The 20,443-nt window shown below is 31.3% G+C and overlaps 2 protein-coding genes across 3 annotated transcripts; both read left to right on the plus strand.

Moving 5' to 3' along the window:
- Positions 1–7,115: 7,115 nt before the first annotated feature.
- LOC25496631 (uncharacterized protein At1g24485) lies at positions 7,116–11,060 on the plus strand. 2 transcript variants are annotated; one of them, XM_013597264.2, is made up of 8 exons: positions 7,116–7,765; positions 8,107–8,579; positions 9,196–9,328; positions 9,602–9,670; positions 9,787–9,858; positions 9,956–10,024; positions 10,468–10,526; positions 10,716–11,060. In XM_013597264.2, the coding sequence occupies exons 1-8, from the start codon at positions 7,176–7,178 to the stop codon at positions 10,832–10,834; spliced, it is 1,584 nt and encodes a 527-aa protein (XP_013452718.1). In that variant the 5' UTR covers positions 7,116–7,175; the 3' UTR covers positions 10,835–11,060. The 2 variants fall into 2 exon arrangements, with proteins under 2 accessions (XP_013452718.1, XP_013452717.1); XM_013597263.2 differs by having other exon boundaries at positions 10,468–11,060.
- Positions 11,061–14,643: 3,583 nt separating this feature from the next.
- LOC25496632 (UV-B-induced protein At3g17800, chloroplastic) lies at positions 14,644–19,342 on the plus strand. The gene is made up of 4 exons (XM_013597265.3): positions 14,644–14,789; positions 14,868–15,008; positions 16,500–16,801; positions 18,271–19,342. Exons 2-4 carry the CDS (start codon positions 14,874–14,876, stop codon positions 19,088–19,090), a joined length of 1,257 nt encoding a protein of 418 aa, XP_013452719.1. The 5' UTR covers positions 14,644–14,789; positions 14,868–14,873; the 3' UTR covers positions 19,091–19,342.
- The last annotated feature ends 1,101 nt before the right edge of the window (positions 19,343–20,443 follow it).

Consider the following 20,443-nt stretch of genomic DNA (forward strand, 5'->3'; position numbering starts at 1 on the left):
GATTTTTTTTTGAAAATTTCGATATATATTAATTTTTTTTTATTTTTCCAGATTTTTTTTATTAAATTTTCTAGATTTTACTAGAATTTTGATATTTTTCCAGATTTTGTTCATTTTTATTTATTTTTCCATAATTATTTTCGTTTTTTTAATCATTTTTATTTTTCCAGAATTTATTTTATTTTTTAAAATATTTTAAGAATATTTTATTTTTTATTTTTTAAAAAAATCATAAATGCCACTGTACCCCATAAAAAAATAAAAAATAAAAATAATTATACAGTCAGCGCGCCACGTCATCCAAAAAAGGTGACGCAGCATGCCACATCAGCAAAAATGCACAGTCAACTGGTCTAGGGGGTTTTCCAAAACAAAAAACTTTTTACAAAGACTGAGTCCTTTTTTTTTTTTTTTTTTTTACAGGGGGTATAACCAAAAGTTACCTATATTAGAGGGTGGGTAAATGCCTATTAACTCTTTAGTATTTGGCATTTCGAAAGAACACATCTTTATCATGAACTCTCAGTATCAAATCTCCCTCACTGTCTCTCTCCACCTCCTCCCATCTCTCCTCCCAACAGACTTCCTTCCACACCATCGGTGGCACCTACTCTTCCACCACCACCACCCCCTTCCCCACCCTCCTCCCACATCACCACTGCCATCCAAAATCAAATACACATATTTTTGAAAATGTATTGTTGATGATAATAAGAAAGTGTTGTATTAGATTTACTTGAAAATGGGTTGATGATTATGAGAAGCTTTATGGATTGTGTGGCTACCGCTTAAAAATGAACCCAGCACCCTTTGTTTCTAAGAACCCCGTGTCTCCTATTTTTGTGTTCTTCACCCTAAATATACTACCCCCTTTCCTTTTTAATTGTCACTTTTTGACATTTTACATAAACCAAGACAATCAATAATTGTTACTACTTTTGATGCAATAAGTTATACTTTTACTATAATGACCTTGTTCATTTAACATCTCATTTCATATATTTCTCTCTCCACAATAAATAACTAAGGATAATATTGGCAAAACAACATTTAATGTTGCATTGAACTTTGAAAGTGACAATTAAATAGGAACAAAAAATTTCTTCAAAAGAGACACTTAAAAAGGAACGGAGGGAGTAATATTTAATGACCTGTCAATTTTTTTTTTTTTTTTTAAAGAAGCATGGCCTGTCAAAATTATTTCATTGTTCATACTTATGCACACTATTTCTTTGTTCTACATCAAAAACAAAATTATTCAAAACCAAATTTGGGTATTTCTTCAACTTTCAACTTAAGATCTGGGTATTTCTACGAAAAAGAAGCATTGTTAATTTGTTAAGATTGGAGTAAAGAGGTGTTCTTGATGACTCAATTCAAGCAACATATGTAGTTTCATTGAATAAAGTGAACCAAATCACACAATCATGGCACCAAAATTTTTAAGCAGCAACTAATTATATTAACCGCTCACGTTCAGACTTTAGCGAAAGAAGAAGAATGATAGTTCGGACCAATTATGAAATAAGGCAGGTATTTAATTTTGAGATTTGGTGCAACGTTTTAATGGGTGTTGATTTGCTTCTTAACTATTTTAATCGATTTTAATTGATTTAGTTAGAAAATCAGTTTTGAAACTAGCTCTAAATAATCAATTTCAATCTCATGGGGTTGAAGATAATGAGGTTGAAGACAGTATGAAATAAATATATGGTGTAGGTAGACTATGATAAGATCAGTGTTCCTACAAAATTTAATGGTAAAAAGTCCACTTTCCCATAATGGGAAATAATATTCCTTTCTCATGCTATACCTCACCCGCACTTTATGTCCCTTCTTGTCATGGTATTATCACTATGTTAGATTTGATTTTCACATTTCATTACAAGTCAATTACATAATGGCATCTCAAAGACAATACATTCTAGCAGCAATTGAAAACCCACCTCTACCAACGGTTAATCAACGTATCTATGATTTTCCCATTTGGAAGGTACTGTTGAGCTTTCTTGCCATCATGGTTTTAAAACTTGTGTACTAACTCCTCCGTCCAAAGAATGGTGTTTCATCCCCATCTCCTGGTTAGAAGCAAGCTATAATGGTTTGAATCGAAGGAATATCAACATAGAATGCAGCCTCAACAATCTTATTATCATTTTTTAGGACGTTAATAGACAATTTAAGGTAGAGTTGGAATTGCTCTACTAGATTCTTGGATGAACCAAATCTAAATCCGTATCAAGAGCATCTTATATTCTTGTGGCGGATCTACGATTCGATCTTATTGTTCATCTTGAATGTGACGATCATTCTTCCCATTTCTCATCTTATTTCATCTTGTATGTTTTCTTTCTATTCCTCATTTAGGAGACAATAAATGAAGTTGGTCATGTGTTCGTCAAGATGCTACATTTCTAAATAGTTTTCAAGTTTTGGTTGATATTCTTCATTGTATTGAACTCATTCTAATCAATAGAATACTATAAGAAAATTTACGTCTAAAGAGTATAATTTTATTATGTGCCATGAAGGTAACTTGGACATAGGTTTGAGGTTTTATGATTCAAATATAGATATAAATTTTCCCCGAAATCACTGATCAGAGTAAAATTTGTGATTTTTTGACAAAAATTTCTTACAAGGCAAAGTCAATTTTTAATAAATAAAATAATAAAGTTCATCAAATGTAATGGATGAGATTATAAGCAGCCTAAATTTCAATCAATCTCAAAATTGTTGATTCTTAGATTATATAAATATGGGATTAATGGTGAAGGGTTGATAGTTCAAAACAATTTTGCACATACAAACAATCAAAAGATTTCTGAATTCCCACGTAAATTAAAAACATTAAGTGATGTGACAATTCAAAATGTTTTGATTGATTGTACGTGTAAAATTGTTTTGAACTGTCAACCTACCACTATTAAACTCTATAAATATATACTTCAACGTAGGTTTGCTTGTTTTTTTTTTTTTGAACAAATAGGTTTGCTTGTTTTTAAAAAAGATATAATTTAGGAATTTAGGTCACCTGTATAGGGACTAACTTAACTCTTTTCAGTTATTATCATGGACCATATTATCCCTTAATTTGATCACACGTAGGCAATATCATGACACAGTGGACATACGCATTTGATGAAAATATTACATGTCAGAAAAAAAAATGGAGGTTTAGTTAAGGGACTAAAGTGTCTCGATTTATTTTTATGAAATGACATAAAAATATAAAATGACATAAAAATATATAATTATATAATTTTAAAATTGTTTAATTTGTGAATAGAAATTATAACCCTTATCTTCAATCATTTATATCAATTAAATCAAATGTTAAATAAGTTTTTGTCTCTTTAATTATATCAATTTTTTTTAGTCCTTCTAAATTTTTTTCTTTAAATAATAGTCCTTCCAATATTTTCTATTAACCTTTTTGTTACTATTTTTAAATTAACTCATGTGTACCCTTTGAATTTTTTTTCTAGTCATGTTTGATAAATTTTATGAATATCCTTTGTAAAAGTTTAGATTTTTTTAACAAAAGATGAATTAAATATGAATCTTTAAGTTTTTGTCGCGGCAGATGGTCGGATTGAAATGTGCAGTTAATTCAAACCTTCTTGCTAAGTTGGGATCATCCGACATGCAATCAGTTTTACCTAGAATATCGATTAACAAACGGCTACATCAAATTAATTGTGCAAACATTTATGTTAACTCTAGAATATTTATTCTCCTTATTATTAAATGTGAATTAAAATTCAATTAAAAAAAAATAAAGTGCAGTGTATTTAAAGAAAGAGCGTAAATATAATTTTTTATTATTTTGTTTGACAAAAGTGGCCTTTTGTTTCTTCAAAAAAATAGTGATCTCTTGCTTTTATGTATCTCTCGGTGCGATATTTATATAGAATTCAAAACCACGTAACTCTTGGATGAAAAAACAACTGTGTATTGTTGATTTCAAAGAAAAGTTTGTTGTTGCGATGATTTTGATAAAAAAATTAATTTGGTAAAAAGATATTGTTGATTTGACAAAAAGAAGATATTGAGTCCAACAAATTGATTATAACGTGTTTGTTTATTTGATCATTACAAATATTCATCTTTTATTTTTGGAATTCAATAAGTGACAATTGTCTTTTTTAATTAAAGTTATTTTATTTTCCTTTACATTCTTGTTATTTACTTTTATGTTTTTCTTCTTTTTCTCCATGTCTACGATGAACATGAGTGAGTAGACTTCTCTTGTCTTGGGATTGTTGGATAAGTCTAATGATATAATCCTAATCAAACAAAGCTTAAACCCTAATCTTATGTAACCCTAATTTCTAATCTAAATTCACCGTTTTAACATGAATTAACCATTATCAAACTATAGAAGCGAAAATGGAGGGTTTGATAATTGTTAATCCATCATCTCAAATATCAATTCGTAAAACGAAAGTGGAGGTTTGATATTCGAACAAGTGAATTTAGACAAGAATTGCGAAACATGAGAATAGTCTAGCAAACCTTGGGACATATAAAGTTTCGAACTTCAAGGATTCTAATAGCAATCAACCATGATAATAGGCGTGATTGTTAGAGGAACACACTCACTGAGACCGAAAGGAGATGTGATAGGCTAAAGAGAAACTTGTCCTTAGAAATTAGGTCTAACATGAGATTTTAGGTTTAATGGTTTGGTTTGTGAAAGATTTGTCTCCTTGACGGACCAATAATCCCAAAGCTCTCTTTTATTATTAATTTCAACCGTTAAAAACTCCAACTTTGCAAATTAAACTCTCTCTAATCATCAACTAAAGTTAATTGAATTAAACAACTCCCTGTCGGTACGATACTCTCTTTTTACTACTTTGATAGACCGTGCACTTGCGGTTTTATCCCATCAACACCTCCGATCTACCTCCATCCTTTTGCCATCTACTCAATATCATTAAAAAAAGGAAAAATATTTACAAGAGAGGGGCCAAACCAAAACCCTCATGAAAAAGGTCTAAAAACGAAAATAAAGAAAAACATAGACTACAAAGGTTTAAGAAAATCTAAAGTCATTCCAAATCGGTCTCTAAAGAACTGCTTCCTAATAAACAAGGATAACGTCTTCCACCAAACTACATTCTGAATAGAGTGTACATGATTCACCAGTCTAACACTCATTTTCTTCACGGTAAATATGAGAAGCAATAACGTGTAATCCTCTATACAAACAATTATGTCAATTTAACCTTTATTCATTGTGTCAAAGTAATTTATATCTAATAATAACTTGGAGATATTTAATGATTTTCTTAACAACCCTAAGTTATAGTAAGTTTCATAAAACTATACGAGAAAGAAAAAACATAAAAAAAAAGAAGCAAATTTGACACTTATCAACTAACAAAAAAATTCATACATAAACAAACTATAAACAAAATACAAACCATGATTCCTCCATTCAATCTTAAACTATTTTTAAAGAACAAAGTTATGCATGTCGTGAGTTGAATTATCTCTATTTTTAAAAGTACATTTACATATATCAATATTGAGTATTAATATTAATATAGCAACAATCATGACTACCATGTTTGATATAAAATAAGATCCTAAGAATGTTTAGTGAATAAATTTAATGTAATTCTAGTTGTAACGTGCATTGCTAGCTTAAAATTGAAGCATTCTTGTCCCTTCTCAGAATTAATTTTTCATTCTGATTGCCGCCAAAATTTTATTTTAGACAAGTCAACTAAGGGAATTACATTGTACACCTGTTGACAGATATTTTCTGTTTCAATTCTATCCTTGCTAATGCTACTACTATGATTTGGTAGTTAGTTGGCCTAGTATAAACATAAGTTGTCTTTTAAATTTTTATAAGTATTAATTAAAGATTAATCATGACTGTTTTTGAGACGCATAAAAAGAAGGGTTAATAGTGTTTTACCCCTTGTAATATAGGTCATTTTTGGTTTTACCTCCTGTAAAATATTTTTTTTGGATTTCCTCCTTGTAATTTGAATATTTTTGGTTTTGGACCTTCATGAATTTTGACAGTACAAAATCGAAGATATAGCAGGGGGGTAAACCGAAATTTGCTAAAATTAACATGGGGTAAATCGAAATTTGCTCAAATTACAAGGGGGGTAAACATAAATTTTCTCAAATTACAGGGGGTGAAATTTTTCATGAAGGTCTAAAACCAAAAAATCTTCATATTACAAGGATGAAATTCAAAAAAATTATTTTACAGGGGGGAAAATCAGAAATGACCTAAATTACAGGGGGTTGAAGCACTATTAACCCTAAAAAGAAAATAAGATTGAACAATAATTTTAACTTTATTTTTGTGTGTTAACCTTCCGATTTTCAGGGAAACAGGACGTTGGTAATCTGAAATTCGGCCGTGAGGTTAGTATAATCTGAATAAGAATTGTTTCACTCATGAATTGAACTTGAGTTTTCCTACATGATTCGTCATTTGGTGAAACTCATTATTCACTTGGACCTAATTGCTTGGTTATTTGAACTTGAATTTTTTTTTTGCTTTCGCACCGGTTTCCATCCCATCATTGGTGGTGGACGACTAATCCGGCTCTGCCAAGCGTTGTTCCTCCTGAAAATCGTACCCGATATTCTCCAGGTACGTCCTTGGAAGGAGCTCCTCGCAACTGAAGCCCAAGCAACTTCGTTTATTTGAGCTTGAATTTTATTAACATGAAATTTTCTCTCCTTAAATGAATCCACTTGATTCAACTTGGAATAATTAGTTAAGCTCTAATATAACTTGAATAATGTCTAATAAAAAACAGAAAGGATAACATTTTGATGTTTTTTTTGAATGGAGGATAACATTTTGAAGTTGTCACAACTAAATAATAACATATATAATATCAAAATCCTAATTAAGTCAAATATAGGAATACACAACATGAATCAACCATTAGCAAAAAAAAAAAATTTGAATGCACAACATGAATCAACCAAAATACCCTTGAGTGCTATCCCAATCAACAATTAAATAATAAACAAAAGTTCAAAACAAACTTAATTTGCGAGCTAGTCAACTACATACACATCATTAATAAAATGATAATGGCATCATTATATATAGAAACATGCTTATCCTAAACACAAATCATTATCAAGTTAATTAGCATTTCCTTTGCATAAACCTCTTCATAACCATGAAAAGCCTTTTAAGTTTTCTTCTACTCATAGCAATTTCTCTGCTATCATTCTCAAAACCTTCCCTCACAATCTTTGTGAGTATCAATTGTGGATCCTCCAAATCATTCACTGATAAAAACAATATAAGATGGAGTGGTGATGATGATTACATTCAAAATGGTGTGTCTCAAGAGGTAATTTCATCAAGTTCTAACCCATTAAGCACTCTAAGATATTTCCCAACTAGAAAGAAAAATTGCTATTCCATCAAAGTTCCAAAAGGTGAAAAAATTCTTGCTAGGGCAAGCTTTTATTATGGAAATTATGATAATAAATTATCTCCACCAGTGTTTGATCTTCAATTTGATGGTAACTATTGGGCCACTGTTAATACCACAAATTATTATTATGTTGATTATGAAGCAATATATGTAACCAAAGGGAATTTCACTAGCATATGTGTTGCTCAAACAAAACCTACTCAATTTCCTTTTATATCATCACTTGAAATAAGAAGCTTGGATCCTACAATGTATAGTCATTTTGATACCAATCATGCTTTGATTTTGCAATGGAGATATGCTTTTGGTGGAAATGAAACTATCAGGTATTCCAAATTATTTCCTCTGTACCTTTTTAGTCGTCACTTTTGAAGAAACTTGTGTTTGTTTTAGCGTAAAATTGGTATTTTCCACGCGCAATTGTGAAGACTAATCCTTCCAGCCTTATGGGACTTAAATGGGTGGCAAACTCTCCCTAAGAATTTTAACGTTGCTGCATTTCCGAGGCTGGATTCAAATTCAAGATCTTGGTTAAGCTAAAATAGATCCGTGTCATCTCATTTAAGCGCTCTTGGATATAAAATTATCTTTCTATTTACATGTTATTTTTAAACTTGGTTAACCATGTTTGACACTTTTGTTTGGTGCATTGATTGGAACAAACTAGGTATCCGGACGACATTTACGATCGAATATGGACACCGGCATACGGTATCCTACTTTCCGAAGTAAAAAGCGAGGAATCAACCTTTGACATCAGTACAGCAGAAGATCGTCCACCAGAAGCTGCATTAAAAAATGCTATTGTTTCATCAAGCACAAATGAATACATGCAATTTATCAATAGGCTTCCAGCAGAGGAAAATGATGTTTATATAAATGCTTATTTCTCAGAAATAATGGAAAGTGCTTTTGGAAAAAGATCAATTCAGATGTATATAGATGATAAGCCATTTTTAAGTGCTATTGTTCCTCCTCTTGGAAGTGTGAAAGAAGTGTATATAACCAATATTACAGCTTCAGCAAATACTACATTTGTTCTCCAAGCTTCAGAGTCTTCTACTCTTCCTCCTATACTTAATGCTCTTGAAGTTTTTACAATAAGTGATGCATTCAATGCAGGAACTGATAGCAGAGATGGTAAGTGACTAAGTGTGTTATATCTTTGTTTGGATAAACAATTTAATGAAGCGCTTATCATATACTCCCTCTGGTCACATTTATAAGCAAAAAACTAAATACATTAGGTATTCAATAAACCTAAAAAGTAGTGTTTTGCTTATAAATGTAACCGAAGGAAGTAAGTGCTTATGTATAAACTATTTCTTAACAAACAAAAGATAAACTAAGGTCAAACGGTTTTGATATAAGCTTTCGTGAAGAGTTTATGGAAATAAGCTAAAAGTAATTTAAGACATGTCATAAGCTATTTCCATAAAGATGATATCAGAAATAATCTAAGATTTGTTTCGCCACTCACTATCAAACCACCTAGTTCAATTAACTTATTTATAGATTTGTATCCAGAGTCTCACATCGAATGAGTGATGGAGATTTCTCACCTTACAAGTCGATTTTAGAGTTGACTTATGTCTAACCCAAATTTTAAGAATAACAAGATGATAAAATATAATTAGATGTTTGAATAAAACTTATTTATACTTTGTTAAATAAAGCTTAATTTATACTAATTTACAATGAGTTCCATTTATTTTTCAATTAACTTTAAATTTTGTGTTTTATTTTGTCAAATTAGTGGAAGGTTTGTTACAACTTAAGTTGGCATTTGAAGTGCTTGTGGATTGGAGTGGAGACCCTTGTCTACCCTATCCTTATAGTTGGGATTGGATACAATGTACCACTGATGCCAAACCTCGTGTAACAGCATTGTAAGTACTTAAATTAATAGGCTTAATTATACTTTTGGACCCTTATCTTTCCAAAAGTTGCGATTATGGCCCCCTAACTAATTTAAATACAAAACATAGGGAGCTGTTTTGTATTTAAATTAGTTAGAGTGGACCATAACTGCAACTTTTGGAAAAATAGGGATCCAAAAGTGCAATTAAGCCAAATTAATATCACTTTAATATAAATCTCATAAACTATGTATATAATATAATAGCTACTAATAATTTGGTACGTGACATTAAAAAATATAGGTATCTTAGTGGTTATGAGTTGCAAGGCACTCTTCCAGATTTCAGTTCCATGACTGCACTTGAAACAATGTGAGATATATACTTTCAAAAAAAATTGTTCTATCTACTTTTAAATGATTAACCAATAGTTTATTATATTTTTATTTTATTTTATATTTGATATACTAAACTTTTATGTTTTTCAGTGATTTGCAAAACAATACTATTGAAGGACCTATTCCTAATTTCCTAGGCCTTTTGCCTAATCTCAAGACATTGTAAGTTTCACTTTATTCACATTTTTTGTTTCAACAAATGCAACACATTATTTGAGTTCAATAAAATGAAAACATTTTTTTTTCTTGGTTCATGCAGGAACTTGTCTTACAATAGGTTCAATGGTTCTATACCTGCATCTTTGGTGAATAAGAAAATTGAAATTGAGTAAGTTGAAATTTTCTATTATTTTTCCATTGCATTAGAAAATGGAAGAAGGAAAGTTGGTTGGAGTAAAATTTAGAGGAATATGTAAGATTAACCGATGAATCTATTATATGAAATTAGAAAACACTTGCTTGTTGAAGCTATGATCGTTAACCGATTCTAATTTCATTAAGTAAATGTGTTCTAATTTCATATATTAGATCATCGTTACATAAGTAGTTTTGAACAAAGTGTGATATAATCTTACGTACTGATCCTTTGATATTTTTTACTTTCATTATCGTTACATAAGTAGTTATGAAGACTACATTTTCATCAAATATTCATCTAAAACCTTAAAATATTAGATATATAGATTATTTTGTTTATAATTTATATGTTGCTCAATATTTTTTTTTAACAATATTTCTTGTTATATAGTTTCTAACTTTAATTATTTTCAGCACAACAAATAATTGTTTATCGGGAACGAAGTGTCAACCTCTTAAGGCATTGTCACCAAGTAAGCAAACATCATCACCACCACCACCTCAACTTATTTTAGGTGATGAACCAGATATAATTGGTTCACCACCACCACCACCTCGACTTATTCTAGGTGATGAACCAAATATAATTGGTTCGCCGCCGCCACCACCCCAACTTATTTTAGGAGATGATCCAAATATAATTGATTCACCACCTTTGCCAGAATTTCGTTCAGGGGATGCATCAGTGGGAAATGGAAGCTTGAAGAACAACAAACTAAACATATTATTCATACTAGCTGCACAAACTTTGCTACCAATGATTTTCACAAAGTTTATATGAAACGGATTTTTTGTTTTTTCATATATGTTTTTTGCATGATTATGAATATTATCAAGCAAGTCATGTATTGTGTGACTCTTCTAAAGATTTAAAGCTGTTTTCAATTAATTTCCTTATGTAATTTTTTACACATACACGTGTGTGTTGGAATGATAATGTGAGGTTGCAAGTATTTTGTATGCCATAAGCTATATGTTAATGTTAAAGAATGCCCTGCTTTGATAAATTTAGGACTATGAAAAACACATTTATCGGAAATATAACTCTTAAGATTTTGTTTGGGAGTTTGGAAGGGAAGGGAGGGGAGGGCTTTCGGGGGTTGGAAATATATAGAAAAATTGATAAAAAATTCACATTTTTTGAAAAAACAGTTTTTTAGAGAATGATAAACTAATACTTATGATTAATATACTTTTAATTTTAAGAATATTATAACAACGTAGATTGAATTTGAAAAATTCATATAAACCCTCCATAACTTCCCAAAATCCTCCCCCAATACAATTTTTGAGCTCCCCTAAATGAGGGGGATTTTTTTATTATGAGTAAAAAATTAACCTCCAAAGCCCTTCCAATGTCTTCTATTTCTTCCACTTGCTACTTCCTTTTTTTCAAAACCCTCCCCTCCCCTCCCCTCCAAACTCCCAAACAAAACCTGAATATATATTTCTTTTTTGACCCATTAAATAAATATTTCTATCTTGGATTAGTTACTATGTATGTGGTAAATATACATATAACTTTTCGTTGAAAAATAACAGACAGAGTTGACAAGTTAGATGATAACTTATAGTGGTGATTGATGGTTTAAAGCTTATAACTCATAGTTAATGATTGATGTTGACGACCGATATAATAATTAAAATGTTTGGTAAAATTAGATGTTTAAGTAACACATAAATCTATAAATCTAAAATGATAGAAAAAAGTATTGTTAAGTAATATTAAAAAATAGAAGTTGTGGGATGCAAAATCTGTTAAATTAGTCCATGTTATGTGTTACAATGTTGATGTAAAAGAATTAAATTCTAAACAATTTATAAAATATTCAAAATAATAAATTTATCAAAATAATTTAAATGCTAATTTTGTTTATAGTTTGATTCATATTCCTTTTTTAGGGGTTTGATTCATATTTTGTCAATTAAAAAGTTGTGGGATACATGTTTGAACTAGGTCCCTTCAATAATTTTTTTTTTTTTGAACTAGGTCAAAGACTGCTTATTTGCAAATCCGTCTTGCAGTCGAAAATGACTTTTTGCCATAAGCTGAATTATTTAATAGTGCATAAGAACGTGGAATGCAAGAACAGGTAGCTGGTTCATTTTTATAATAATAAGGAAGAGTAAAATATAACAACGATCATTGTATACTATTTCAATTCTAACTAATAGTAATTTGTTAATGTCCTACACCAAAATCAGATATTTTAGATGCCTTCACAGGAAAACCACATAATAGCAGTTTCTGTTTTCTTTCACACGTTTGGTATCCCACAAACCAAACTTTTAATAGAATATAGAATAATGGATATTCCACAAACCAATTGAAGAAATGAGCAAGCTTATATGTTAACTAACCAAAGAGGCAAAGAGTTATAGATATTTTTCCCGTAAATGCATTTTAGTTGGTGGCTCCCATATATATATATTAGATTATAGTGGTCGGAGTTTAAATCCTAGATTCTCTAATATTTAGACTTTTTTTTTATTTTTAAAAGATGTTAAAATGGAATTTCAATAACCAAACTTATTTATTTGTCCTGCATAAGGTGTGCTAGAATGAAGCAAAAAGAAAAATCAAGTTACGTCAGAAATAGGTAAGGAAGACCTAAATGAAAGTGAAAAGAACCATTACAAGAAATTTAAAAGAATAGTCCACCATAAATAAATGGTAATCAAAAGCAAGATTTTTATGTTTTGCTTCAGCCTACTAAAAGATCGCGCCTTTATGTTGTCAAGCAAGTGATGAATAGTATTTTGTGAATTCTTGAAGATTCTTGCATTTCTTTCATTTCATAAACACACAAACTGAAGAAAACCAAACTAAACGAGTGATGTCTTTCTTGCGTTTAAAAAAGCTTCTGAATGAACCAACCTGAACTAAATGATATGAAATATTAAATGGCGTAACCAAGATAAAGTCTAATCAATCATACACAACAAACCAAATTTGACGGTAAAAATTGCAACGAAGAAATAGATGAGCGGCGTCCTCTAGATTACGACACCACCCCCACACATTGATGAGAAGTATCCGAAAGTACCCATCTCTTTATCAAATTGTCGTTTGTTGGTAAACGGTTGAGAAAGAGGCGCCACACAAAAGATTGACTTTGACAGAGACATCTTTGTGCCAAAAAACATGGAAATGATCTTCATTGATATATCATAAACTACTTAAAAATTTGACATCCGTCAATTTTCAAATTTAAGATTTAAATCTATAATAAAATTATAGGAAATCTAAAAACTATCTTTTAAGTGAGCATTTTTTTTAAGGAATCTTTTAAGTGAGCATATTTGCCCTGAATAATCTAAGTTTATTTTTGAATTTATAAACATACAAATTAGATTAAACTAAAGTAAATATTTTATAGTAAAATATATAAAACGAAACAATTTTGTGAAGTTGTATTAGATTCAAACATAAATTTTAAGACGACATCACAACTATCTATAAAGTTCACTGGCCCATTTGATATTCGTTTTTCATATCAAGTCACTCATCATGAGTATTGATACGAAGGGTGTTAAAAAATTCAACATTAAACTTATTAACGGGAGTAATGTTCATAAAATTCAACATTAAACTTATTAACAGGAGTAATGTTCATTTCAAAAACCGATTTTGTGATTGTTCTTGAAAACCGTGGTTTACACTAACACAACTCCAAAAAACCAGTTTGTGAAGTGAAAATTTTCTCCATATATAAATATATTGTCAGACAATCTCTTATCTAATAATCTATTATCTAATTATAGGGCTTGAGCCTTAAATATTGAGCCCTAATTTTAATAGGGTTTTTTAGCCCGGCCCTAAAAAGTCCGGTATCCGTTAGGGCTAGCCTGAACGGGATGCGGATAGCCCGTTAGACTGCATAACAAAAAAATCCTATAAATTATATATATTTTTCAAATAATTCTTTACTTAGTTGATTATCCAAGTAAAAAATAAAAGTGAAAATTCAATGAATTAACACAAATATAAATGTAACATAAAATTATATTTACACGTTTCGTTATTTATAATTTTAAAGATCGAATATATAAATATCTATAACCATAACATACCTAATTTATTTAAAATTGTTTTCCTCGCCGTTTTAGTTTACAACGTTTGTACGAAAATGCTTACAATTTTTTTTTTTTTGTGCTAGACATTATTTAAACATATTAAAAATATTATTTATAAAAAAATTTATAGGAGTATTTTATAGTATTTTTTTTAAAAAAAATATAATTTTTAATACGGGCCGGCCCGTGTAGGGCCGGACTTGGATAGTATATTTCAAGTCCGTTTTTCAACCGGGCTTTTTGGCACGGCCCGATAAAGACCGAAGCCCGTTATTGCCGGCCCGAAACGGGCAGTCCGTTTTGACAGCTCTACCCTCCGGCCGTTATTATAAGAAACAATGACTTTTTATATTTGTTGTGTAAATGATGTATGTAGTCTATATTTATAACAAGATGCATTAATTATTCCATAAATCTAAAAACTATTGTTTCTTGTATTATAATAAAACGGAAGTACTCCCTCCGTTTTAAAATGAGTGCTGCTTTAATATGTTTAAATAATGTATTAAATTAACAAGTTCCGACCATAATTTTGTTTTACGCCCCTGACTCTTACTGTAACACCAATTTACCTTTCTCTCTCTAAAATCCAATCTCTTTCTCTCTCTCTAGGGTTTCATCATCATCATCCATATATTATCTCTCCCATTTCCCACAAAGTACGTTCAAATTCTTCATCTTCGTTAATTTTCGTGCATTTCGTTCATTCAACGCTCATTGCTTTGCTTTTATCACAGTTGAAAATGGAAGCGACACGCACAGCGTTAAACTTAACGGCAACTGTTCTTCCGTCATCTGCTCGTTCGTGCAAGCCTTCAATGTTCGTCGGAAGATCCTCTGTCTCGCTTTTTCGTTCCAATTTACCGCTGTCCTGTAAGGTATCGAATCATTTTTTCAATTATTTATTTATTTATTTTTATTTTTTATATTTTGATTTTTGGTTGTTATGTTATGAATGCATGTTCTGTTTTTTGGGGTTGAAATTGATGATTTGGTTTTTCTTTTTTGCCTATGTTTGTTGTTAATTTTCTCAAATTTTTATCCTTGTTGATGTGTCAGTGTTGTGTCCGTGTCTGTCTCCGTGCTTCATAGCTCTCTCACCAATTTGGTCCCTAAACTATTAAAAGCACCTCAAAATCCTAACTTTACTCTCATTTATCTATATGAGAGTTAACTGGTTTTAGGACCAAATTGATGAATGGGAGTACATTTTAAAGACCTTTTAGTTGATTTTAATAGTTCAGAGACCAAAAAGTTGGTGAGAGAGTGATGATATAGGGATTGAATTGATTGTTTATTCGAGCACTGGTACTTTGTACGGATTCATTTGAATGATGTAAGGGATTAATTTGATAATAGATCAAGATAGAGGATAGAATGTGATTAACATTTTGCAACTCTAGGAACCTTTTTGAAATATTGTTAATAAAGGGGATGAAGTTTATAGTTGTTCTGTTCCAACATAAAGTATTCCACACCACCTTCTGAGGTATTGTCCTCTTTGGGTGTAAGTCCTGCACGGTTTCATCCTTGATAAACGACGCCTCATTGGGTTGAGGTTCCCATGTAATGTGGGATCTTATTTTAAGGTGTACCGGAACAATAGTCTTACAATTTTACCGACTAAATTTGGTGTTCATTCTAAATAAATAAATTTATATAATCCAACCATGATTTCAAGTCTTCTAACTAATACTACCTCTGTTCCTTTTTAATTGTCACTTTTTGACATTTTACATAAACCAAGACATTCAATAAATGTTACTACTTTTGATACAATAATATATACTTTTACTATAATAACCTTATTCATTTAATATTTCATTTCATATATTTCTCTCCACAATAAATGAGAAAGGATAATATCAACAAACACGCTTTGATCTAACTTAGCCACACATGTATGAGATTTTTTATTGGTAAACATGCCAAATTCCAATACTTTTCACAATCGAGAAGTTTCTTTTAGGAGGAGCTTGAAATTTGATTTGAAGCTGATGCTGCTTGTTATGTTATCTATAATTTGCTTGCTTGGTTCGAGATCAAGAACCATAAGTTATCTTATAACTTATTTTAACATGTGTTTTAATACTTCGGTTTTGTGGTACAACTCCGTTTTTTTATTTAAAAATTACTGTTGATGTTTAAATTGAATCTTGCGTGAAAGCTGATTTGAGATACTTTTGTTTCTCCTGTGAACACTTGATGATTGACACCAGTTCTACATTGCATTTATATTTGATGAGTTATTGTCTTGACAAACAGCCATGGTGTTCATTGTGCTCCCGCTAAATTAACGTATTCTATTTTAATACACGAGATTTGAGGGATTATTTTTTTGCTTGCTGATTGTTTTTGGTGGTTGGTAGCTGCACACTTCTGTACCTAACTCCAAGCAAGGCAATGGGAGGAAACTTTCTGTTGGAAATAGAAGGGGTCTTGTAGTTAGAGCTGAATCATCGTCTGCAGAGTCATCTAGATCAAGTTCTAATATTGCCCCATTAAAGCTCGAGTCTCCAGTAGGGCAGTTTCTCTCTCAGATTTTGGTTAGTCACCCACATCTCATGTCTGCTGCAGTAGAGCGGCAGCTAGAGCAATTCCAAACCGATCGTGATGGTTATGAACAAAAGGAAAAGCCTTCTGCTTCAGGAACTGACTTAGTTTTGTACAGGTTTGGTCTATACACGATGATATCTGATATTTTGCTTTATCACCATATATGTTCTTAAATGTGAGGAAGTTAGTTTCTTGCTTATTAGTCAAACTTAGATAAAAGGTCTTTAATTGATCTATTGATTGATAGATGCTACATTTTACATAAATATTTTAAAGTATATTTACTTGTGCCCGTTTGAAGGTAGAATCTTGGCTATTAGTAACCTATTAGTGTCTCTCCTATCAGTGGCTATGTGCACTTCATTTTATCATACCACATCAAATTCATAGATATTAAATATGACCAGCACTATTATTTTATCGTGATAGCTAACTTGCATACTAGGTTTAAATATTTAGTACATTTTAAAAAAAAAATATATCATGTTGCTTTTGTATGCTTTTAATTGCATTAATCTATTAGAGCTTGTTAACAGCTGTGTTGACCTTCTTTCAAAAAAAAAAAAAAACAGCTGTATTGACCTTTAACCCCTGGGTATTTATGGTTCAGATCATTTTTTATCTGATTTGGGTTAGTTGTCACTTTTAAGTTTTATTTGTATTTTGGGAACAAATCATATCACATTGACATAATTTGATTCCTAATTTTTTTCTTTTCTTTTCAATTCTCTATTTATTAGTTAGTCTGGCAGCCTTGTATATATATGTGTACAACTTCTATTTCAATATACAATCAAGTTATTTCATTCCCTCTCTTTTGTTACTAGCCACACGTCCAAACCACAAATGTGTTTACATAGGCTATTCTAACCTAACGGGTCTTACTAAAGAACTAATGGGGTATACAAATTACTATTAATAGTAGTATAAAATACATTATTTACAACATAAAAGAATTACATCAATGATAAGGAAATGTAAAGTAAGTGTTTTATTTTACAAAGTAAAAGCTGTGGAGTGCATTAGATGAATAAATAATATATCAATGTAGATAGATAGACTGAGAAGTTCACATCAATTGGTTTCACTTAATGGCCATGTAAGACTTATGTGTCACATCGTAATTATTGTGAAACAAAAAACTGTGCAATCCTTACTTTTACCTATAAACAGGTTCTAAGTGATATACTTGTCTCCTATATAAAGTTTGCATTTCATGTATGTTTCAGATTTCATCTAATTGTTTTAAGTTAGCGTTTGGTGGAGAAGTATCATCAGTTTCTAGTCTCATGAAATGCACAATAAGTAGTCAGTGGAAGTTACACTTTATGCACTATATTTTATTGATGTATTTGTTGATTCAACCGTATTTAGTTTGAATCCATAAAAAAAAGGATATTGTTGTTAATAGAAAAATACTAGTCTCAATGAATTTTATTTTATCTCACAAAACAAGAGTACATAATGATTTTTTGTTTCTATTATATTGGAGAGTTTTTTCATAGTTATAAAGCACATATGCTTTACGAAAAGTGAAAAAAAGTGAGGTGCTGACCATTTTTGCTGGGTTCCAAAATTTTACAGGAGAATTGCTGAGGTAAAGGCGAAAGAGAGGAGAAAAGCTATAGAAGAAATAGTGTACACATTGGTAGTGCAGAAATTTATGGATGCCAATGTTTCTTTAGTACCCTCCATAACGGCAAATCCATCTGGTCAAGTCGATTCATGGCCAAGCGAAGATGGAAAACTAGAGGATCTTCACTCGCCTGAAGCCTATGAATTGATCCAAAGCCACTTGGCTCTCCTTCTCGGCAACCGATCAGGGGATTCAAAATCTGTAGCTCAGATCAGCAAACTAAGGGTAGGACAGGTCTATGCTGCGTCAGTAATGTACGGGTACTTTCTCAAGCGTGTTGTCCAACGGTTCCAGCTGGAAAAGACAATAAAAAATCTACCTGATGCAGCAGAAGAGAATACTATTAGCCAAACTTTGGAAGATGAAACAAGAAACGCTGGTCTTGAGTTCCCTTCTCAAGTTATGTCCCACCCCGAAGTCCCTGCTTGGCTTGAGAGTGGCATCAGTTCAGGTGCAAATGATCAGGAGATAACAGTGTCTAGGTTGCGGTCCTATATGATGTCCTTTGATATCGAGACATTACAGAGATATGCAACGATTAGATCCAAAGAGGCCGTCAGCATCATTGAGAATCATACTGAAGCATTGTTTGGTAGACCGGAAATTGTTATAACACCTGAGGGGAAAATCAACTCTTCGAAAGATGAAATCATCAAAATTCGCATCGGTGGTTTGAAAAGACTTGTTTTAGAAGCTGTTACTTTTGGTTCTTTTCTTTGGGATGTTGAGAGCTATGTTGACTCAAGGTACCATTTTGTCCTAAACTGAGTTCTGCTTAGTCCATGCATTCCAAGGGGGGGAATTTATCCATATGACTTGGTACTGAGTACTACTGACCAATTTTTATTGGCACAATTGAAATCCAAATACTTTTCACTGATTGGTGTTGTATATAGTGGATTTGGCTTTCAATGAGAATGAAAAGCTATCTATGAAGTTGGATATTTGCTTATTATCTGTTTAAGTTTTTGTTCGCACATCAAATCCTTCCTTACAAATAAATTCACAGCTTTTGTTAGACGTGATTTTATCATAGTTTATCATTAGTTGTTTCATTGCATTCTTTTATTTCCTTCTTTATATATCTTTTACAATTGAGGAATAGTGGAGGATATATATACAAGGACTTTCCAGAAGGTCACACTTTATTTGATGGCACATTATGGTAGCTTCGTTATACATAGAAGGTCCCAAAAGTCTGGGTATAAGGAGAGGGTTGTGTTAGTCCTCGACAACCAACGTAAAATTTTGTCGCATCTCTAGCTGACCCACTTAACTTAATGGGATGAGACTTTATTTGACTTCATATTATGGTAGGCTTGCTATACATTATTGGTCCCAAACCCAAGGAGAAGGAGAGCGTTGTGTAGACCTCAATGGGCAATGAATAATTTTGTCGAATCTCTAGCCGATTCACTTGGTGGGATTAAGCTTTTGGTTGTTGATTGAAATAATGTAGATCAGTGCTCCGTCAACCAATGAAATAACTGAAAATTTTAGTAAAAATGTATCAAATATAAGGAGTTTTGAGAGTGGATTCTCTGATGTTCGACAAAAATTGAGGGAGTCGTCTAAATGTTTGCTGTCCTTTTTGTCTCTAAAAATATATACATATTTCTTGTAGAAATGATATTAGAGAGTAGAGAGTGCTCTTTCATCAATCTGTTGCTGGCTTGAAAATGTTTTCCTTATCCAAAGTGTTTGTAAGATCCCCATCTCTTACAATGGATCTGCAAATTTACAATGTGTTGGCTCTTTTTTTTTTTTTTGGTGGTGGTTGGGGTTTGAACCCTGGACTTTGCATATTTTATACATTGTCCCTATCAACTGAGCTACGCTCACGGGGACCAATGGGTTGGCTCTAGTAATGATGAAAGCTAAACTAACTTTTTTAAATTACAAAATGTTATCTTTGAAATGTACAGGAGCGGATACTTGTTTTAGGTTAAGTCCAACAAACAAAACTTCTACAACATGACAAATCAACTAAAGATTGAATAAGGACTAAAAGAAAAATAGACTAAGCGGAATATCCATATTAAATGTCTAACACGCCTCAAATAAAATTATCTTTGATGCAAGAACTTACGAAAAGAAAAAAAAAATTTATCTTTGTTCTGT

This window comes from Medicago truncatula, chromosome 6 (genome assembly GCF_003473485.1).
Source record: "Medicago truncatula cultivar Jemalong A17 chromosome 6, MtrunA17r5.0-ANR, whole genome shotgun sequence".
NCBI classification, from domain to species: domain Eukaryota; kingdom Viridiplantae; phylum Streptophyta; class Magnoliopsida; order Fabales; family Fabaceae; genus Medicago; species Medicago truncatula.